Source organism: Falco punctatus (genome assembly GCF_963210335.1).
Source record: "Falco punctatus genome assembly, chromosome: 13".
In the NCBI taxonomy this organism is placed as follows: Eukaryota; Metazoa; Chordata; class Aves; order Falconiformes; family Falconidae; genus Falco; species Falco punctatus.
In genome coordinates this window covers 7,096,272-7,112,831 of record NC_137593.1, presented here as the reverse complement: position 1 = coordinate 7,112,831, position 16,560 = coordinate 7,096,272, and the positions used below count along the sequence as shown (strand labels likewise).

Genomic DNA, 16,560 nt, shown 5'->3' with positions numbered 1-16,560 from the left:
TCCCATGTTTGTGTTCAGTCCTGCAAACAGTCAACTAGATAATTCTTCATCCCATGAAAAGGTTCACTAGGCTACATTCTATTGTGCATAAACTTACATATAAAGGAAAGTTTGTGCACTATTTTTTGCCTGTTGGGAATGTTCAATGCCTTGCAGAGAAAGGGGTAATGGCAGAAATGCTGGACTTGGCAATGTTTGCTCAGTTTTTACAACAGGACTCTAGTCTTATATATCACATACCTCTTTAGCCAATAAGATATTGCTGGTTGGCGTGATTCTGCATGGAAGTAACATGTATGTTCAAACCTAATGTATTTTCCTCATATATTCTGACACACAGCAACACACAAAGCACATTAAGGCTTAATGAGACTCATCTTCTCTCACCACATTGTCCATAAAGCTCTAACTGTCATTACCAAAAGTAGAAAAGGCCTTTTGTGACAGTATTCTTTCTTTGTTCCATTTTCTTTCACTGTTCTGAGTTTTATTTTACATGAATGTGCAGCCCAACACAGCCAGCTGGCACAACACACTACTGAAAAATGGACGTTTGGGCTGGTAAACACAACAGACCTCTTCTAAGAATAGATCTGCTCAGAAGAAGGTCTGTGTATGAGTAGCAATTTTCCAGTGCCCTTTTTTCCTCATTGCATCATTTCAAATTACGGGCAAGTAGGCTCTGTCACAAGGGGACGTACTGTACTTATAAGCCCCATTGATTTCAGCGCAGTTATTTGGGAAATAATGTACTAGTAAGAATAACAGGCCTTTCAAACAGTGTGCTGCAGTGACTACTTTCAGCGTTAAAAATACAAACTGGCTTAAAAATCAAAGTGGCAGAATACCTGGGTAGGTGTTTCCTACTCAGTAATCCCTGTCAATACCCTCCAACTAAAGAGTAACAATATAAATACAAAACTAAAAGACAGCAATGTTTCCTACATCCTCCTCAAAAGGCAAAATTGCTCATAATTCAAGCAAGCATGACCAAGACAATCTCACTTACGGGTGTGCTTCCATTTTGGCATAAATTATGGTCTTGCAGTTATAGAACATTTGCCTTACCAATGCAGACTTATTCAGAATGCCAAATGGGAAATACAAAATGCATGTAATTTTTCCTTTTTCTTTATTATGACCTTTTAACCCAGACCCTTGGAATGACAATTTACTGTTTCTGTAGAGAAAATCACTGCTGCTTAAATAGGGAAAAAATGGGAAATTTAAAGCAGTGCTTAACCTAGAGATTCCTGTGAATCATTCTTCCATCTCCCAGTTCATTTTGTGAGTTGCATTAAAAATGTTTCTTTCAGTTGTATTAAAGTCCTGTGGTTAAAAGATAATCCAGAACAAGATGCAGAAATTAATAAAATGAAGAAACCAGTATGCAGTTAGCATAAACCAGCTCTCTCCTTTCTCTCCCATCTTGAGAGAAAAAGGGGTAGTAGCCAGTGGCGACCCAAAGCATTCTCCTTTTCTAAATAAACCTTTCATAAGAAAGAACACAGCAAACAGCACTAGCAGTATTAAACCTGTCTATCATGATTTTTTCTGGATGTTAAATAGATTCCTTTTATAATCCTTTTACATTTCTTTTATGAAATTTAAATAAAAAGCTCCTGCTTTTTACCAGATGGCTATATATTAAATAAACATTTGAAGTCTCAAATTAGTTGAGTTCAAAATCCAAACTTGTCTTCATATCTGTCCTTTCCTAATAAGAAACCATAAAAATACATCTGTGCTTACTCCTATGCTGTCCTTCAAGGGTATTAAACTACTTGCTCGGTATTCCTTAATGGATGAGATTGCTTGCACAAGACCAGCATTTAAAGGAATCTAAAGAAGATATAAAAAGTCTGTTTCCAATGGCTTCCTATTCAGTACTCCTCACTTTTTCAGGGCAAACAGTTCTCTTTTCCATCTTATCTTTATCTAAAGAAAGTTTCTAACAGATTTTCATTCTCAAACTTGTTTCAAAGACAAAATTGGGCCAGGGAATGCACTGAGGTTTTGTTTGTTTTTTTTTTAAAATTCACTTGCTCCATACTACTTACATTTTTATAATTATTTTCTCTTTACCAAGTGGATTTCACTTTTAAGCAATTTCTAGCATTTTATGCAGAAGCAAATCTTGCATCTATAAAATGCAGGTCCTTGAGCACTTTAGTCTGTAAGACAAAGGTTTCAACTCAAAATAAACAGAAAAAAACCAATCTGAATTGCACCAAAAGCTGTCTACTGTGGGCTTAATAATCGTACTGTAAGGAGTCTAATAACACAGCATATCCTCCCTTCACATCACTATTGGTCTGGAAGAAAATGTTGCTGCTGCAGCTCTGAACATTTATTTAAGTGGGTTCCTTATTAAGAAATGTCTCAGTGTGAGTCTTGGTGAAACAATGGCAGAACTCCTAGGTCTCGCAGAAACCATCTACATCAAGAGATATATCCATAAAGACCGATACAAGAAACACAGTCCAATAAAGGTCATATGAAAGTGAGGAGATAGACCTTAAGTTGTCCCCACATCATCTCATGAGAAAAAAAATCCGTGTTACTTCTCCATATACAGCCAGGCATTTTACACAGCAGTGAAGTGAGATCTAGGTGTCCCACAGACATTGGACAGGGAAGCTGAATCTCTCACCTTACAGATAGACTCATAGAATCATTTAGTCTGGAAAAGACCCTTAAGATCATCCAGTCCAACCATCAACCCAGCACTGCCAAGGCCACCACTAAACCATGTTCCTAAGCACCACATCTATGTATTTTTTAAACACTTCCAAGGATGGTGACTCCACCACTTCTCTGGGCAGCCTGTTCCAATTGCCCACCCTTTCAGTGAATAAATGTTTCCTAATACCCGATCTAAACCTCCCTGGTGCAACTTGAGGCCGTTTCCTCTTGACCTGTCACTTGTTATCTGGGAGAAGAGACCGACCCCCACCTTGCTCCGATCTCCTTTCAGGCAGCTGTAGAGAGCAATAAGGTCTCCCCTGAGCTTCCTTTTCTCCAGACTAAACAACCCCAGTTCCCTCAGCTGCTCCTCATAAAACTCGTTCTCTAGACCCTTCACCAGCTTTGTGACTCTTTTTTGGACACACTCCAGCACCTCAATGTCATTCTTGCTGTGAGGGGCCCAAAACAGTATTTGAAGTGTGACTTCACCAATGCCATGAGTACATGAGGATGATCACTGCCCTAGTCCTGCTGGCCACAGTATTTTCAGATAGAAAGATGGGACATGATCAGAAAAAAGGAAGCTGAGAATTTTTCAGCTATGTATTTGTAAAACCATATTGTATCTACCATGACTGCAAAGGGCAATGTTCTGCTGTACAGTGATGAACAAGAGTTTCAAAACAGTAAAAATAAAAGTTGATATCTACTACAATTATGCAAAAACTCTACTCTGAGGCCAGAAAACAAAGGCAGAGAAAATGCAGACTGTGCAAATTTTCTTTTTTGTTTACTAACATGTTTCTACACTACCTGTTTAGTGATGTATCATTATTTATTTAATACATGACAGATAGGCATTGTACCATTTGTAACATTGTACAAAATATATGAACATCTTCTACATATATTTAATAGGTGCATTAATTTTACTAAGAAAACCCTGCAAGCCTGGTACAAGGTTCTTTTAGTTAGTTTGAAAATAATTTCAGGTACTCATACCAATCACTGGATTCTGCCGTGAGTTTTAGAGGTTTTACTGTAATAGGTCCCACGTGAAAGAAAATTAGCTCTCTGCCCCTTGAGGCTCTGTAAAGTCCAAAGAACCACACAAGCACAAACACAAATGAAATCCTCCCAAGCTCAGTAAGATGTTAGCAGTAGGTTACCTCAGGGATCAGTGTTAAATTACAAATGGAGAAGCCATTACCATCAACAAAGGTGAATTAATTTTCATCTTTCAAGCAACTAGCCCTTTCAAACACTGCAACTGCAAATTATTTAGGAATTAGACATTTTACAAAAATAAACAGTGCTTTGTGATAACAGATACTTTATTAATGGGCAGAATATATTACTAGAATACAATATAGACAAAAGTTATTTGAAACATCAGGGAGAGGGGGCTGGTGTAAAACTAAAATGTCAATTAGAGGTACAGACTACAGGTTATCAACTGCTGCACTAAAACGTGCCCAGGACTTGAAGCCACTATATAAATCGGAGAACAGGAGGAGGGAGAAAAACATACAAAATATCAGAATTCCCTTGCTTAGAGAAGTACATCATAAATGAAAACTCCAAGTGTATACTAAGGAGGTAAAATCCAGTAAAGAAATAGTTATGATTTTTCTGGAAATGATTCAGTCTCTTGTAAAACACAACCATAATAGACTAAGTTTCAAAATTTGAAACTCCTCCCAAAATTAAAGTGTGTTCAGATGTCAAATTTTTAACAAAAATGAAACTGTTTGGAGAAAACTACCCAAATGAGCAAACCAGAACCGATGAATTTGTAGATCATGCTAATGCACAAAAAAACAGAGCAAAGTTTAAATAAAACAACCACACAGAAGAAAACCAGAGTAGCAGACAGTGCTACCACCCATGAACTGACAACAAAGTTGACCGTCTTCAGAACCAACCCGCTGCTGTGAACGGCCTATCACACCACTGCAGATGTTACAGGCAACACCCTAATAATTATGTAACTATTCTAAAGTTACTGTACTGGCCTCCATAATATCCCAGAACTGAACTCCTGCTTTCAGGAGTCTCACCATGCGACATTTTGGTAAAATATGCAGAAGAAAAAAACAACAATCACATTGTCTCAAGAGCTACTGAACTTGTACCGTGAATGTGACTACACTGAACAAACAGCAAAGCGTAACTTATTAGAAATACAAGCTACCAGAGGGATACCACACAAGTCTACCAACAGCATCGGCATATCCTATTCACTGTATTTGAAACAACCCAAAGTAACTCTATTAGCTCTCTAAATTGGCCCAGAAAAGAAGTACTGGAGGTATTCGAATTATACCTGTAACACCTTTCAAAACCACAATGAAGCTCAAAACAAAAAGGTTAAAATTACAGGTTTTATTAAATAATGGCTTTATAACCTCCATAGCTTTTTCAAAAGCGAAATTAAAAATTTATTACCAAGAAAAAATCATGGTAATCAAAACTTGGTCATTTTCTTCCACAGAAAAACCTATTGCCTATGACAACATTAAAAAAAAAAAAAAAAAAAACCAACAAAAAAAAAAGAATTACTTGTCTATGAAGTAAAGCATTGCTGCTATTCACAGGGAAAAAGAGAAATCTTCAGATTCTGAGCAGCTCAGCTATGGGAACACCTGTTTCATACCACTGAAAGCATGACAGCAGGTTCTTGCAGATAATACTAGCAATGTCTTTATATCTCAACAGCAGAATACAAAACTTATTTGACCAAAAAGAAAATTTAAAAAGTTGTTCTTTTGTTTTTCATTTGCTTGTTTGTTTTTAATACATTCTCACACACAACATGAATTGCATTGCAGATAGCAGGGATTAATGGAAAGCTAAAAGCTTCTTACCAAGTACCCCAAGGCGATAGTTGACTGTGATGACTATCACATTCCCATAACTTGCTAGAACACTGCCATCATATAAATTTCCAGTGCCTTCCATGTAGGACCCTCCGTGAATATACACCATCACAGGCTTAGGTCCCCCACTGTCCCGAATGTCTGGAAAAAATATTAAGATACATTTTATTTCAAGAAAGTACCAAATAAGTTACATGCAATATTTTAATTTATTTTTAATTTATTTTTAGTGAGGTTATTTTTCTTGAAGTGTTTCTCAAGCAACATCTTTTACATAAGGAAATGGGAAGGTGGGCATAAGTGTTTCTTTGTGGTTTGCTTGTAACCAAAGTTCATATTTTTGAAACACTCATTGTTCTTGGAAAAGCACGAAAGAATTGAAAATGGTAACATGTTTGCTCAAATGCAATGGAACAGTGGTCTGATTCTGTTCCTGCTGAATTTGATGTAAAATGCTACTAACATCAGTGTGAGCTCGTTTAGGCAAAGTCTGAACACTTCTGAAAGCTCAGTGCATCCTTCTGTTCACTTAGCTAAAGGTGATTCACCACGTTAAGATAAACAAGATTTCTGCTCGCATATAAATTGTTGATTGTGTCCAGTGTGGTAAGATCAATAATATTAAAAAAGGGTGCACAAAACAGCTGTCTTTTAATAGGTCTGAAGTCTAATTTCTCAAAAATACTTGGAAGCTGTTCAAATCAATATTATTTGTAACCTGGGTAGCCTTAAGTTCAAGTTGTGTGGGTACTTCCTATTTTACTGAATTATGAAAAGGACTGCATGTTTGAAAAAACAGCTGCCTGGAACAATGTTTCTAAGTCTGCACCCTGCATTTAAACCAATTGCAAGGTTCTCAAAAGTCATGCCAAATGCAGGTAACAATTTTGATTCCTGAAGCTCTGTCATTGTCTCAGACAGAAAAAATAAACAAGAAATTGACATATTGGTTTGAATTTAACTAAGAAAACGGTTTGGGTCTCCCCCCCCCCCCCCCCCCCCCCCCCCAACACAGTCCAATTTATAACATGATGCATCTACAGGGAATAAAATTTCAAATATTAGACCACCACTACTCCTTGTGAGGAAAGTTATTCTCTAAGTACCAATTCATCTAAGTACCAATTCAAAACAACAGTTCACACTGGGATAATATATGTTTTTAAAAAGATTTTTTTCTGTTGGACAGGAAAGAAATCAGGTAATGTGTAAATTTAAACTTTTACATCTGGATTAAATTGTGTTTTGATCTTATTTACCAGATGCCTGAGTCTTTTCCACTGTCCAAGTCATAATATTCCATAATAGTGCCTTAAAATCAAGAAAGGCAATAACAAGAGAGCATGTAAAAACTTCCCAGTGAGGAACAGTACTGGACGTTCTTTGAAGATATTTTTTGTCATTATGACAGTATTCGAGTAAATTCCCCAATTACTCACTTCAGCATTTGAAGAAATCTTAGATGCATTGTTTACTCCTTTGATTTGGAGGAATCTTAGTTAAAAAGCTTTCAAGTAAGCTCTCGGTAGAATTGTTTGAATCATTTCTGGAGCACTGTAAAGACTACTAGGTGAAGGCAGTTATAATCAAAGCCCTGCTTTTTGAATTTGCTGAAAAAGTTCAGCACAGATGTGTCTGTTTATAGAAAGCCAGTTGCTATTATTATTTTTATATTGATTCTAATTTGAAGAAAATGCCAGAATAGTCAAGAACAGAAATTGGATCTTCAATATTGGAAGTACTAGAACAATCATTTATTCAAGACCAAAAGGATGATGAAAGGTTGTGCACGAAATTGCTTGTATTGCTTTCCTCACTCAAGCATATAGTAAGGGCTTTCCAACATGCAATTTTCAGAGTGTAAAGCTAAGAAGATTATTTATCTTCATCATCCATAGGATAGAATTATGAGCTCCTGGGGTTTAAAACCTACATCGAGGAAAAAAATCTTTTCAAATTCATATACTGTTTTCAGTAGATGGGATTTTTTTTCATAGTTTATGCTGCTTTTTATTTTTTTTTGTTACAAATATGGAAGCAATAATAAATTATTAATCTGAAATCACTGTGTGACTGTTCCCAGCAGAAATTGTACACAGTTAATTGTGTGCTTGGTGGTAGCACAGGGGGAGACTGTCTCAGAATTCTTCTTTAATTAAAATTACATAGAATTACGGAGTACTGACTGTGAACAGTAATGAAATGTTGGTAGTACTGGCCTGTTTATCTGGAAAATAATATTGGAATATTTTGAAAAGAATGGGTGTCCTTTATCTGGGAAAGGAAGCACACATTCTTAAGTAAAACCTGACATAAAAAGAAGTTATTCTCTGAGTAAATTCTGTCTATACCATACTTCTGTAATTTCCCACTATGAATATTCTTATAAAGATTACAGACAGATAAAGACAGACTAATTTTCAGCTGTGCCTATGTGCCATGACAGAGCAGATGACATGCAATACGAATTTTCCTCATGCTGCTTTGCCAAAGTCATCAGTCTTCAGAGAAATCCCTTCTATAAAAGAAAAATGGTGCTTCTGTGTGTCACAGGCAGTAATCTAGTACTGCGAGAGGTTACGCAGTATTGAGCTGACACTAGTGGGACTCTGGGCTGCGGATTATGTTGAAACCATGGAGCTCTTCATGTGAAGAAGAGAGATCACTGCATTTTGGTCTTGCAGTCGGTAGTTTCATATCAATTGCAGTCTACAGCTGTCTATAGCTAGGAACATTTAAAAGGTGCAAATATGCAGCTGGGATACTACTGTTTAAGTACAGATGTTATTAACTAGTGGATATTAATAATAGGATCAAAGGAAGAAAGCAAAAAAATCAGACCATAATCAAGAATTGATTCCTACCTGAAAGTGAGTAAATGTTTCCCCATGAAAACTATCAGCTTTTAAAATCAAAATGGAGGATGTCTTAAGATAATACTCTGTGACAAGAAATTCTGTATTGGTACAAATAGAGTAGAAAGATTCATTTTTCAAAAATGCTTATTGGAGTTAAGTGTCCAACTCCTAGAAAATCACTGAGATTTTGCCACTCAAATACTTTTCAAAACCTGACCAGAAATGATTCAATACATCTTTCATTTTTTTCCTATAGGCTGGTATCAGTCCTTTGTGCGCATGTCTGCACAAGTAGCTCATTCCAAACCTGAAGAATTGGGGTACAAATGTAGCATTTCTGCCAAATGTAGATTTATGTACTGCTTTAATTTAGTTGTGCACTATTCTTTTTGGTTTTGTTTTTTTTAAAAAAAAGTTTTATTAAGTGTTGCTTTAATTAAAAAGCAGATACATGAATATTTTAAAATACATGCAGGGATAGTGCAGTTCAAAATCTTTCTCAAATTCGACTCTGTTCTGTTTTCATTCACACAGAAGTTAAGACTTAAGTGCTGGGATTTTTTTGGCTTTAAATTGCTAGTTCATAAACCATCGAAGCAGGTCTTACTGTACAGCAGAGAATGATCTTATTTATATGACATATACATGACCTTTCTTATTATGATTTCCATCCTTTTCTCTCCTCTGTACCTTTCTAATGTTTGTTGTATCTACTTTTTATGTCTGGTCTTAATTACATTACAGGCAATTTAGAAATAGGGCTGTCTTTTATTCTGTTTGTTACATCACACAACAGGGAACCGTGTCTGACTGTGAATACCAGTCACAATTGTCATATATAACAAAACATAATTATAGCTTCAGTCATTTGAAGCTGATGTGAATTTGCCACGTGACTTAACAAGTATAATTTGCAGGGAACAACCAAAAAAGGGAAAGGAAGAAAGCCTACCTAGAGACAACTTAGCACAAAACCATAATTAGTTTAGCCCAGATGTCACAAGCAGGGGTTTTCCAAATGTTATAAAAAATTATGACATTTTGATGTAGAATATTAAGTAATTTATTTTTTTTGTCATGAAACAGTACAAGAACAGTGGAAAAGTTTTAGATAGGTTACTGTAAAGCCAATGTGCTCCTTTCATAGAATATTATATGGATAGATGCATAGCTCTTCCATAAGCTTTCGTCCTAAATTTAAGTAGAGCATGGCACCAATCAGTGCCAGTCTTAATCATTTAAAAGCCTTTTAACAGTATTTGACCTTTCTGTTCAAATCTATCAGATGCCTCATAGGTGCACTATTTTAATAAGCTACTGCACTGTGCAGTGCTAATATGTAAACATTCATTAATGCCATGTTTTTAACATGATATAAAACTAGACATCTGGAGGCTACCACAGTAACTACTGAAATTCTTTTAGGAGTGGCAGCAAGGTTCTAGATATGTTTCATAATTTCAAATACAGCCTGCACCCATCAAGTTTCAGACAAATAGAAAGATCTCTTTTTTCATTTGTTTTTGTATTTGTCAAATGAAAAGATCATTTTGTGCACCCTCAAACATTTAACTGAAGGACTATATAGATGTATATTCTAACACACACACACACAAAAAAAAAAAAAAAGGCCTATGCTTTTACAGGTAAGCATCTGGAGCAGATTTTCAGAGTAGGACCTCGATAGCCAGATAGGTAGTAATTTTAATTTATTAAAAGATGACTGTTGGAAATGCTAAAGCTGACAGACTCTTCACTGTATAAGCAATGTTTGGCAGTGCTAAAAGTATAACGGAGCCCTGAAGAGGTGCTTAAATTAAAGGTCTGTCAGAATTTTTATTATGCACATTTTCAAGTATTAATAACTTCACTACAAAAATTCAACATAATCTGAACTCAGGTTCTAAGTGTAAAGGGAAAATATAATCCCCAAATTTAATATGCAAGTGACATTGGCACCTGTACTTGGGAGCTGGAATCACAGAACTCACATGAATGGATGACAGGATGAACAGGAATCATGAATATGTCTCTGTGTGTCAGTTATCAAGTTCACCCAAAGTGATAAGTTCTGTGCTGCTCCAGCCTGGCTGGCACTCATTAGAGGCTATAATTAAGGCTGAAGCATGTGGTTGCTTTTTGAGGTAGACAAATGTGTTCTGCTGTTTACTGATCTCTAAAGTCCGAAAATGTACAACTAGTGCCAGACGGAAGGATCGTTTCTCTCCCTATTTCTTACCATGACAGTTGAAAGCAGACGAAATGCTAAACTTGGCAACCTAGTCTATTTTAATACTAATGGAGCGATGGGGTTTTTTGGAAAAGATTCTCAATTCTGAAAATGTGCTCTTTTCCGCCAATGGCGCTACAGTCTGTTAAGCATAAGAAGGGATTTGCAGAAGCATTATGCATCATTAGCAATTTAAAATTTGAGTGGAATTTTGTTTGTTTTGATTTAAAACATGCACTGGACCAAGAACTTCCTTCAGTCAATGAAGTCCAATAGCCCGTATAAGACAGAGCATCAGGCTAAATGATCAGAATCTTCACAGTTACAGCCTGTGAATAAACAGCAACATCTGTTCCTGATCTGTCCCTTTTTTTCACAGGGGAGATCGGAATGGAGAAGGAAGAGTAGAAACATCTAACAATTACAGACCCCACTTCTGAGGCATGTACTCTCAGTTCCCTGCTTTACTATGGACATGATGTCTGCATTCCTCAAACTGAGCATCTGTATTCCTCATTTCTAAAAATGGAATAACATTCCTCTATCGCAGAACGATGCTGTGAGACTGAATACATTAAAAACTGAGAGATGCTCAAAGAGCATTGAGGACTAAATACGGATCTAAGATTGACAGATTGATGTGCTAGGTAAGGTGTGTATGACAGAATGGTGGATGAGAAAAACTCATTTGTGAGCCATCCTTCATGGTTATTCCATACAGCACTAACTACCTAGAAGTCCACTTCTGATCCCTGAGTGCATAGACTGATTTATGATTTGTGTTGCAGAATTTTAAGACACGCCAAGGATTTTAGCATATATAGGAACTAAGGGTGCATAAAAAGTCACTTTTTTTTGCTATAGCCCAATTAAATCAAGTTCAATTACTACCCTACCAAAATTAAGACTGAGATAAGATATTAAGATTAAAATGTTTTACTTTTAAAGTAAGCTTTGTTTCTAGACTGGGGAAGGTGCAGTTTATTCAACTTAAAGTTAAATCTTGCATCTAAACTAGATATTGCTTATCTGCATGCCAGCAAATAGGCATATCCACTGCTGCTATAGAAAGGGAAAGCCCTCATGCTCACTGGTTGCAGGTACTTTTGCCACTCTTGTTTCTGGCACCTGCTCAAGTAGTTCAATACCTACTGAAAAACAGGTAAGCAATTTCAAATGTAGACATAAAAGGGTTAAACAGAAACAAGGATGCATCCAGACTGGGGAAAAAAAAGAAGACGTTTATATAATTTCTGACTTTTCACACATTTCACACTCATAGAACTTGAAAACACCTTCATTTTTTAAACAGCAAATTTGCAGATCATTAGCTGGTAATGTGCATTACTGCCTTTGGGTCTTTTGAAAACAAAAATGAAAAATGATCTAATTAAGCCTGGTCTACTGGTTGCAGCACATACCAGAGATCCAAGTTTGATTACTGATTCCAGTGCTTGTGCTGGGAATAAGATTATTGAACACTGTTTTAAAATGAAACTGTCTAATCAAACTATGATGTCTGAGTGACACAATACAGAATACTTTCCAGGCATTTGATTGAAGAAGCTGCTATGAAATATCTTTCTTCTGGAAAGGTATAATATGAGAAATAGACATGGGAGCTCTGGATTTCTTAATACAGAGGCCACACTGAGCATTTTAGAAATCACTGGACCCTGTTTATGTAGCATGGATTCCATGGTTATATGACAGTTTTTCACTGTGCAGTCTCCCTAATATTCCAACATTATCATTCATTCAGTTTGGTATTTGTTTTATTTTGTCCCCAGTTATTCGTGTGTAGATTTTGATATTGAGTAAAACTATCATACTGCAAAAGGCAAAGAGTTTGATGGACAGGTTAGCAGGAATCTAGATAGCTAAGGTGGCTTTTTGCTTTGCCTCTCTCTTTCCTTCTACTTATACCCAAACTGAAGTTTGTGAACTCTTTGGTTCTGCATATGCAACAAGTGCTAGAGTTCCAGTGCAAAAGGACAGGTTCACAAAACATAGTCACCTGTTACTGTTCCTCCGCTGAGGGACAGTGCAATGCATGGCCTCAGCAGATGCGGCTTCTACCAACCTAGCAGCCATCAGTGTTGACTGATCGTAAAAATTTGAATTTGCCCTGTCTTTCTGTGACTCTCGGAAGCAGTAAAAGTCTAATTACTGCCTGCATTCTTCTACTGGCACAGAAAGGAGAACAAAACTGTCACTTGTATGCCAGCGAAAATTAATCCCAGTCCTATAAATTACAGAGATTTATTAGTGTTTTAAATGTGTTTCTTCCCTGCTAGTTTCACTGCTGTGTTCTTACAGTCCTTTCTCTGTCTCCTGCAATTGTCAATGTGGGAGACAGGCTTTCCCTGACATGGACGCTTGTTCTCCAGTGACTGAGATCCCTGCTCTCATCTGATTCTAGGGACTAAACTGCTTTCTGAGAGCAACCGCTCTGCTGAATTTTAGCAAACTGGGGAGTCTCCTTAAGTGTGTCTAAGCAGAGAAGGACTCAACAAATGTTAAGCCATTAGCATCTGTCTTGGCAATTATACAGCAATTTAGGAGAGCCATTAAGGTCCACTGGATGAATAACCCGGGTTTCAAATGGTTTCTTAAAACGTATAGTTAAAACAAGACAGTGTAACTTTCACAATGGCTAATTCAGTATCACAGGTCTTGGAGAACACACCAGAACGCCCCTCGCAATAGTTTGTCAGGAACTAATGTGGAAATGACTTGGCCTCACAGGGTGAAGTGGATCTGAATTACCACACTTCGCTCTGAAAGACGCCCGTCCTGGTTTTGCCTGGGACAAAGTGAATTTTCTTCCTAGTAGCTGGCACAGTGCTGGGCTTTGGATTTAGGGCGAGAATGATGTTGATAACACACTGGTGGTGTGGTTGGTGCTGAGCAGGGCTCACGCTAAGTCAACGACTTTCCAGCTTCTTGCACTACCCCACCGGTGAGCAGGCTGGGGGCAGCAGGAGCTGGGAGGGGACACAGGTGGGACAGCGGACCCCAGCTGACCCAAGGGGTATCCTATACCATATGATCTCATGTTCCGTATATAAACTAGGGGGAAGCTGGATGGGGGCCACCTCTTGGGAACAGGCTGGCCATCGGTCAGCTGGTGACAAGCAATTGAATTGTGCATGCCTTTTTTTCATATATTCTTTTATCATTGTTATTTTCCCTTCCTTTTCTGGGGGGGGGGGTGGGGGGGTGGGTGGATGAGGGTGAGTAAGTGTCCATGCGGTGTTTAGCTGCCTGCTGGGTTAAACCGCAACATATGACAACTTTCAAAGGAGATTTTCAATTAGGTTCTTTCAAATCTTAGGCCAAGTAGTGGGCTTTCATTCATATGCTTAACATACACATTCAGTAGAGGATCGTAAATCAGATGTATAGATTTGTGGGTTTATTTCTAAAGTCTCTGTTAAATTATTGGGTAAGAAATTAAATGCTCATATTTGCCTTCTTTCATCCTTTGTGATAAAACTGCATGTTTCTCTTTGAGTAAAATAATTAATGTTCTGTGTAATGAAAAATTTCTTAATTAAGAGCCTTGCAGTCTACAAATTAAGCTTCATCTTAGTATCTGGCAAAAAAAAGACCCCAGATATATAAGAGAGAAGCAAGTAGCAACTCTACTAGTCTTATATGGTAATTTATTTTACCCATTGACCATAAAGTATACAAAGTATGTGTTTAAGATTCAGAATGTTGAAGCACATCTACTTGAAGGGATGAGACTGCTCAGGAGAAAGAGCCCCTTGTTACCATTTTCATAGCCCTGAAAAAATATCAAATCTGCATAGCTTATACGATTAACAGACATAATTCATAAACAGAATAATATGCTTGACATTTCACACTTTCGATTTTACTTGGTAATAGGGTTTTCTAAGGGTCACCACAAGCAGACAGGCATCTTTATATGCTTGTAGAAAACAGAAGGGATCAGATTCCCCTGGATGACATCAGTTTAGCTCTACTGAATTCACTGGTGCTGCACAGAGCCTCACCAACTGCAAATATTGCCTGTGGTGGGGACCCACCTCTCTTCTGCAGGGAGGTGGGGTCATCTTGCATTTAGTTCTATTTGTCCATGGCCATGTAAATGCAGAAGGCTTTGTATTTGGGGGAAGTCAGTTGCTTAAGAGACACTTTCTAAGAATTTTCTGTAGTTTTCCTTTTATAAACAACATTTTATATGTTTATCAAACTGAGATCAGTCAGTGAAAAAAGAAACGTCTGTACGTGGTGAAATACATAGGGTTAGAAAACATGCAAAAAGGTGTACAGAGAAACTTTAAAAGAGTGTTAGTTTAAATAGTATGGACAAAATTCAGTCAAAAGGTGGGATGCAACATATCAAAAGTCCATTTCAAGAAAACAAAAAACCCTCCTCTTTAAATATCGTTACTGTTTTGTATCAAAACGTAGAAATTAACAACATTCTTTCTTTTAAAAAATTAAAAAAATATATATGTATACAACAAGCAAGAAGACAAAACACATCAAAAATGGGAATTAAAAAAAAACTCTTCAAAAGAAGACAAGAAGTCAAAAAAAGAGGGGAGTAAAAAGATTTTCAGGGATCCTTGTCATGCAAATCAGTTTGGCGGCAAAAAAATACCTTCGTCTTCAGCACCGTCATTATCACCTAAATCATCTGTCTGTTTCTTTGTAAGGGGACCTAGGATTGAGAACGGAGAAAATGGAGGAAAAAAGACAATTCAAGAATATACAAGACTGAAGAAAAAAACAGTGAATATTAAAATCCCATGGATGTTTCAAGAAAAACATTTGCAGAGAGGGAAATCTTAGTTTATATCAACCAATTTTTCATTACGTTTTTCAAACATTAAAGCAAAACCTTCCCTAGGGGGTATTGCTATTAGAAACATCTTGCACAAGAATCAAAGAGTGCCCAGTGCTTTATTGTTTTTAAATGAAGAATCAAAGCTTGTTTACTAAAAGCATACCCACCATAAACTATATTTATCCACTTAATTTAATTGCTTTTTTTTGTTGTTGTTATTAGGAATAATGGAAACAAGAACTGCCAAATTACCTCTTGCATTTGACGCAATAAGGTGGCTAATAAATGTCTTGACAGTTGGTTAAAACAATATTTTCTGTGAAATGCTAATTCACATTTCTGAGTTCAATTTCAGCTCATGCTTTACGAAGATAAGCATGGGTTTGACTTTTTTTTCTTTTGACACACTCATTACATTCTCTTTTATATAGAACTGTAGATTCCCTTGAAACCTTTGACTACCTGCTGTGATATTTGTAAAGAAATATGAAAATCCATAATCCAGACATAAACTAGAAACAAGAGTGAAATCCTAGACCAACTGAAGACAATGATTTCTGCCATTGATTTCAATGGGGCCAGGCTTTCATGCACTGTATACAAAAGTTGCATTGAATATTTAAGTTTTAGCTTGGGCAAGACACATGATATTGTAATTCCTTATTTCTATAAATAGATGGCAAGACAAAATTCTTTCATGCCCAGCACCTGTATTATTAACAAGTATTAATAGATTCATCATCTTTCCCAACAGGAAAAACACCTGCTCCTTTACCAAGTAATAAAAATATGCACCAGAAGGAAAGTCAAAGGCCATTCTGAAAATATTTCTACGTCATGTATTTTACACACTTACGCACAAACAAAAGACAGTTGGAACTCAGCATTATCCTTTTTTTTTTTTTTTTTTTTTTTTACAGAGCGCTCATTTCCATGACATTCTGTAATTTGCATGCAAAAAAAGCAATCAGTACGAACACAGGACTAAGTAACAAAAAAAGAAAAAGCCAGCCAAGCACAGAGTAAAAACCAAGAACTTTCTCATGCATAAAATAGCAATAGACAAAAACAACAACAAAA

General features: G+C 36.7%; 1 protein-coding gene across 8 annotated transcripts in view; it reads right to left on the bottom strand.

Moving 5' to 3' along the window:
- NLGN1 (neuroligin 1) overlaps nt 1-16,560 on the bottom strand; it is a 427,968-nt gene that overhangs the window by 212,260 nt on the left and 199,148 nt on the right. For 6 of the 8 annotated variants that reach the window (XM_080409539.1, XM_080409537.1, XM_080409540.1 and 3 more), the window contains 2 exons: nt 15,295-15,354; nt 5,556-5,708 (listed from right to left, as the gene is read on the bottom strand). In XM_080409539.1, the coding sequence (XP_080265665.1) occupies nt 5,556-5,708; nt 15,295-15,354 (213 nt within the window). The remainder of the gene's footprint in view (nt 1-5,555; nt 5,709-15,294; nt 15,355-16,560) is intronic. The other 2 variants (XM_080409543.1, XM_080409544.1) reach the window with 1 other exon arrangement.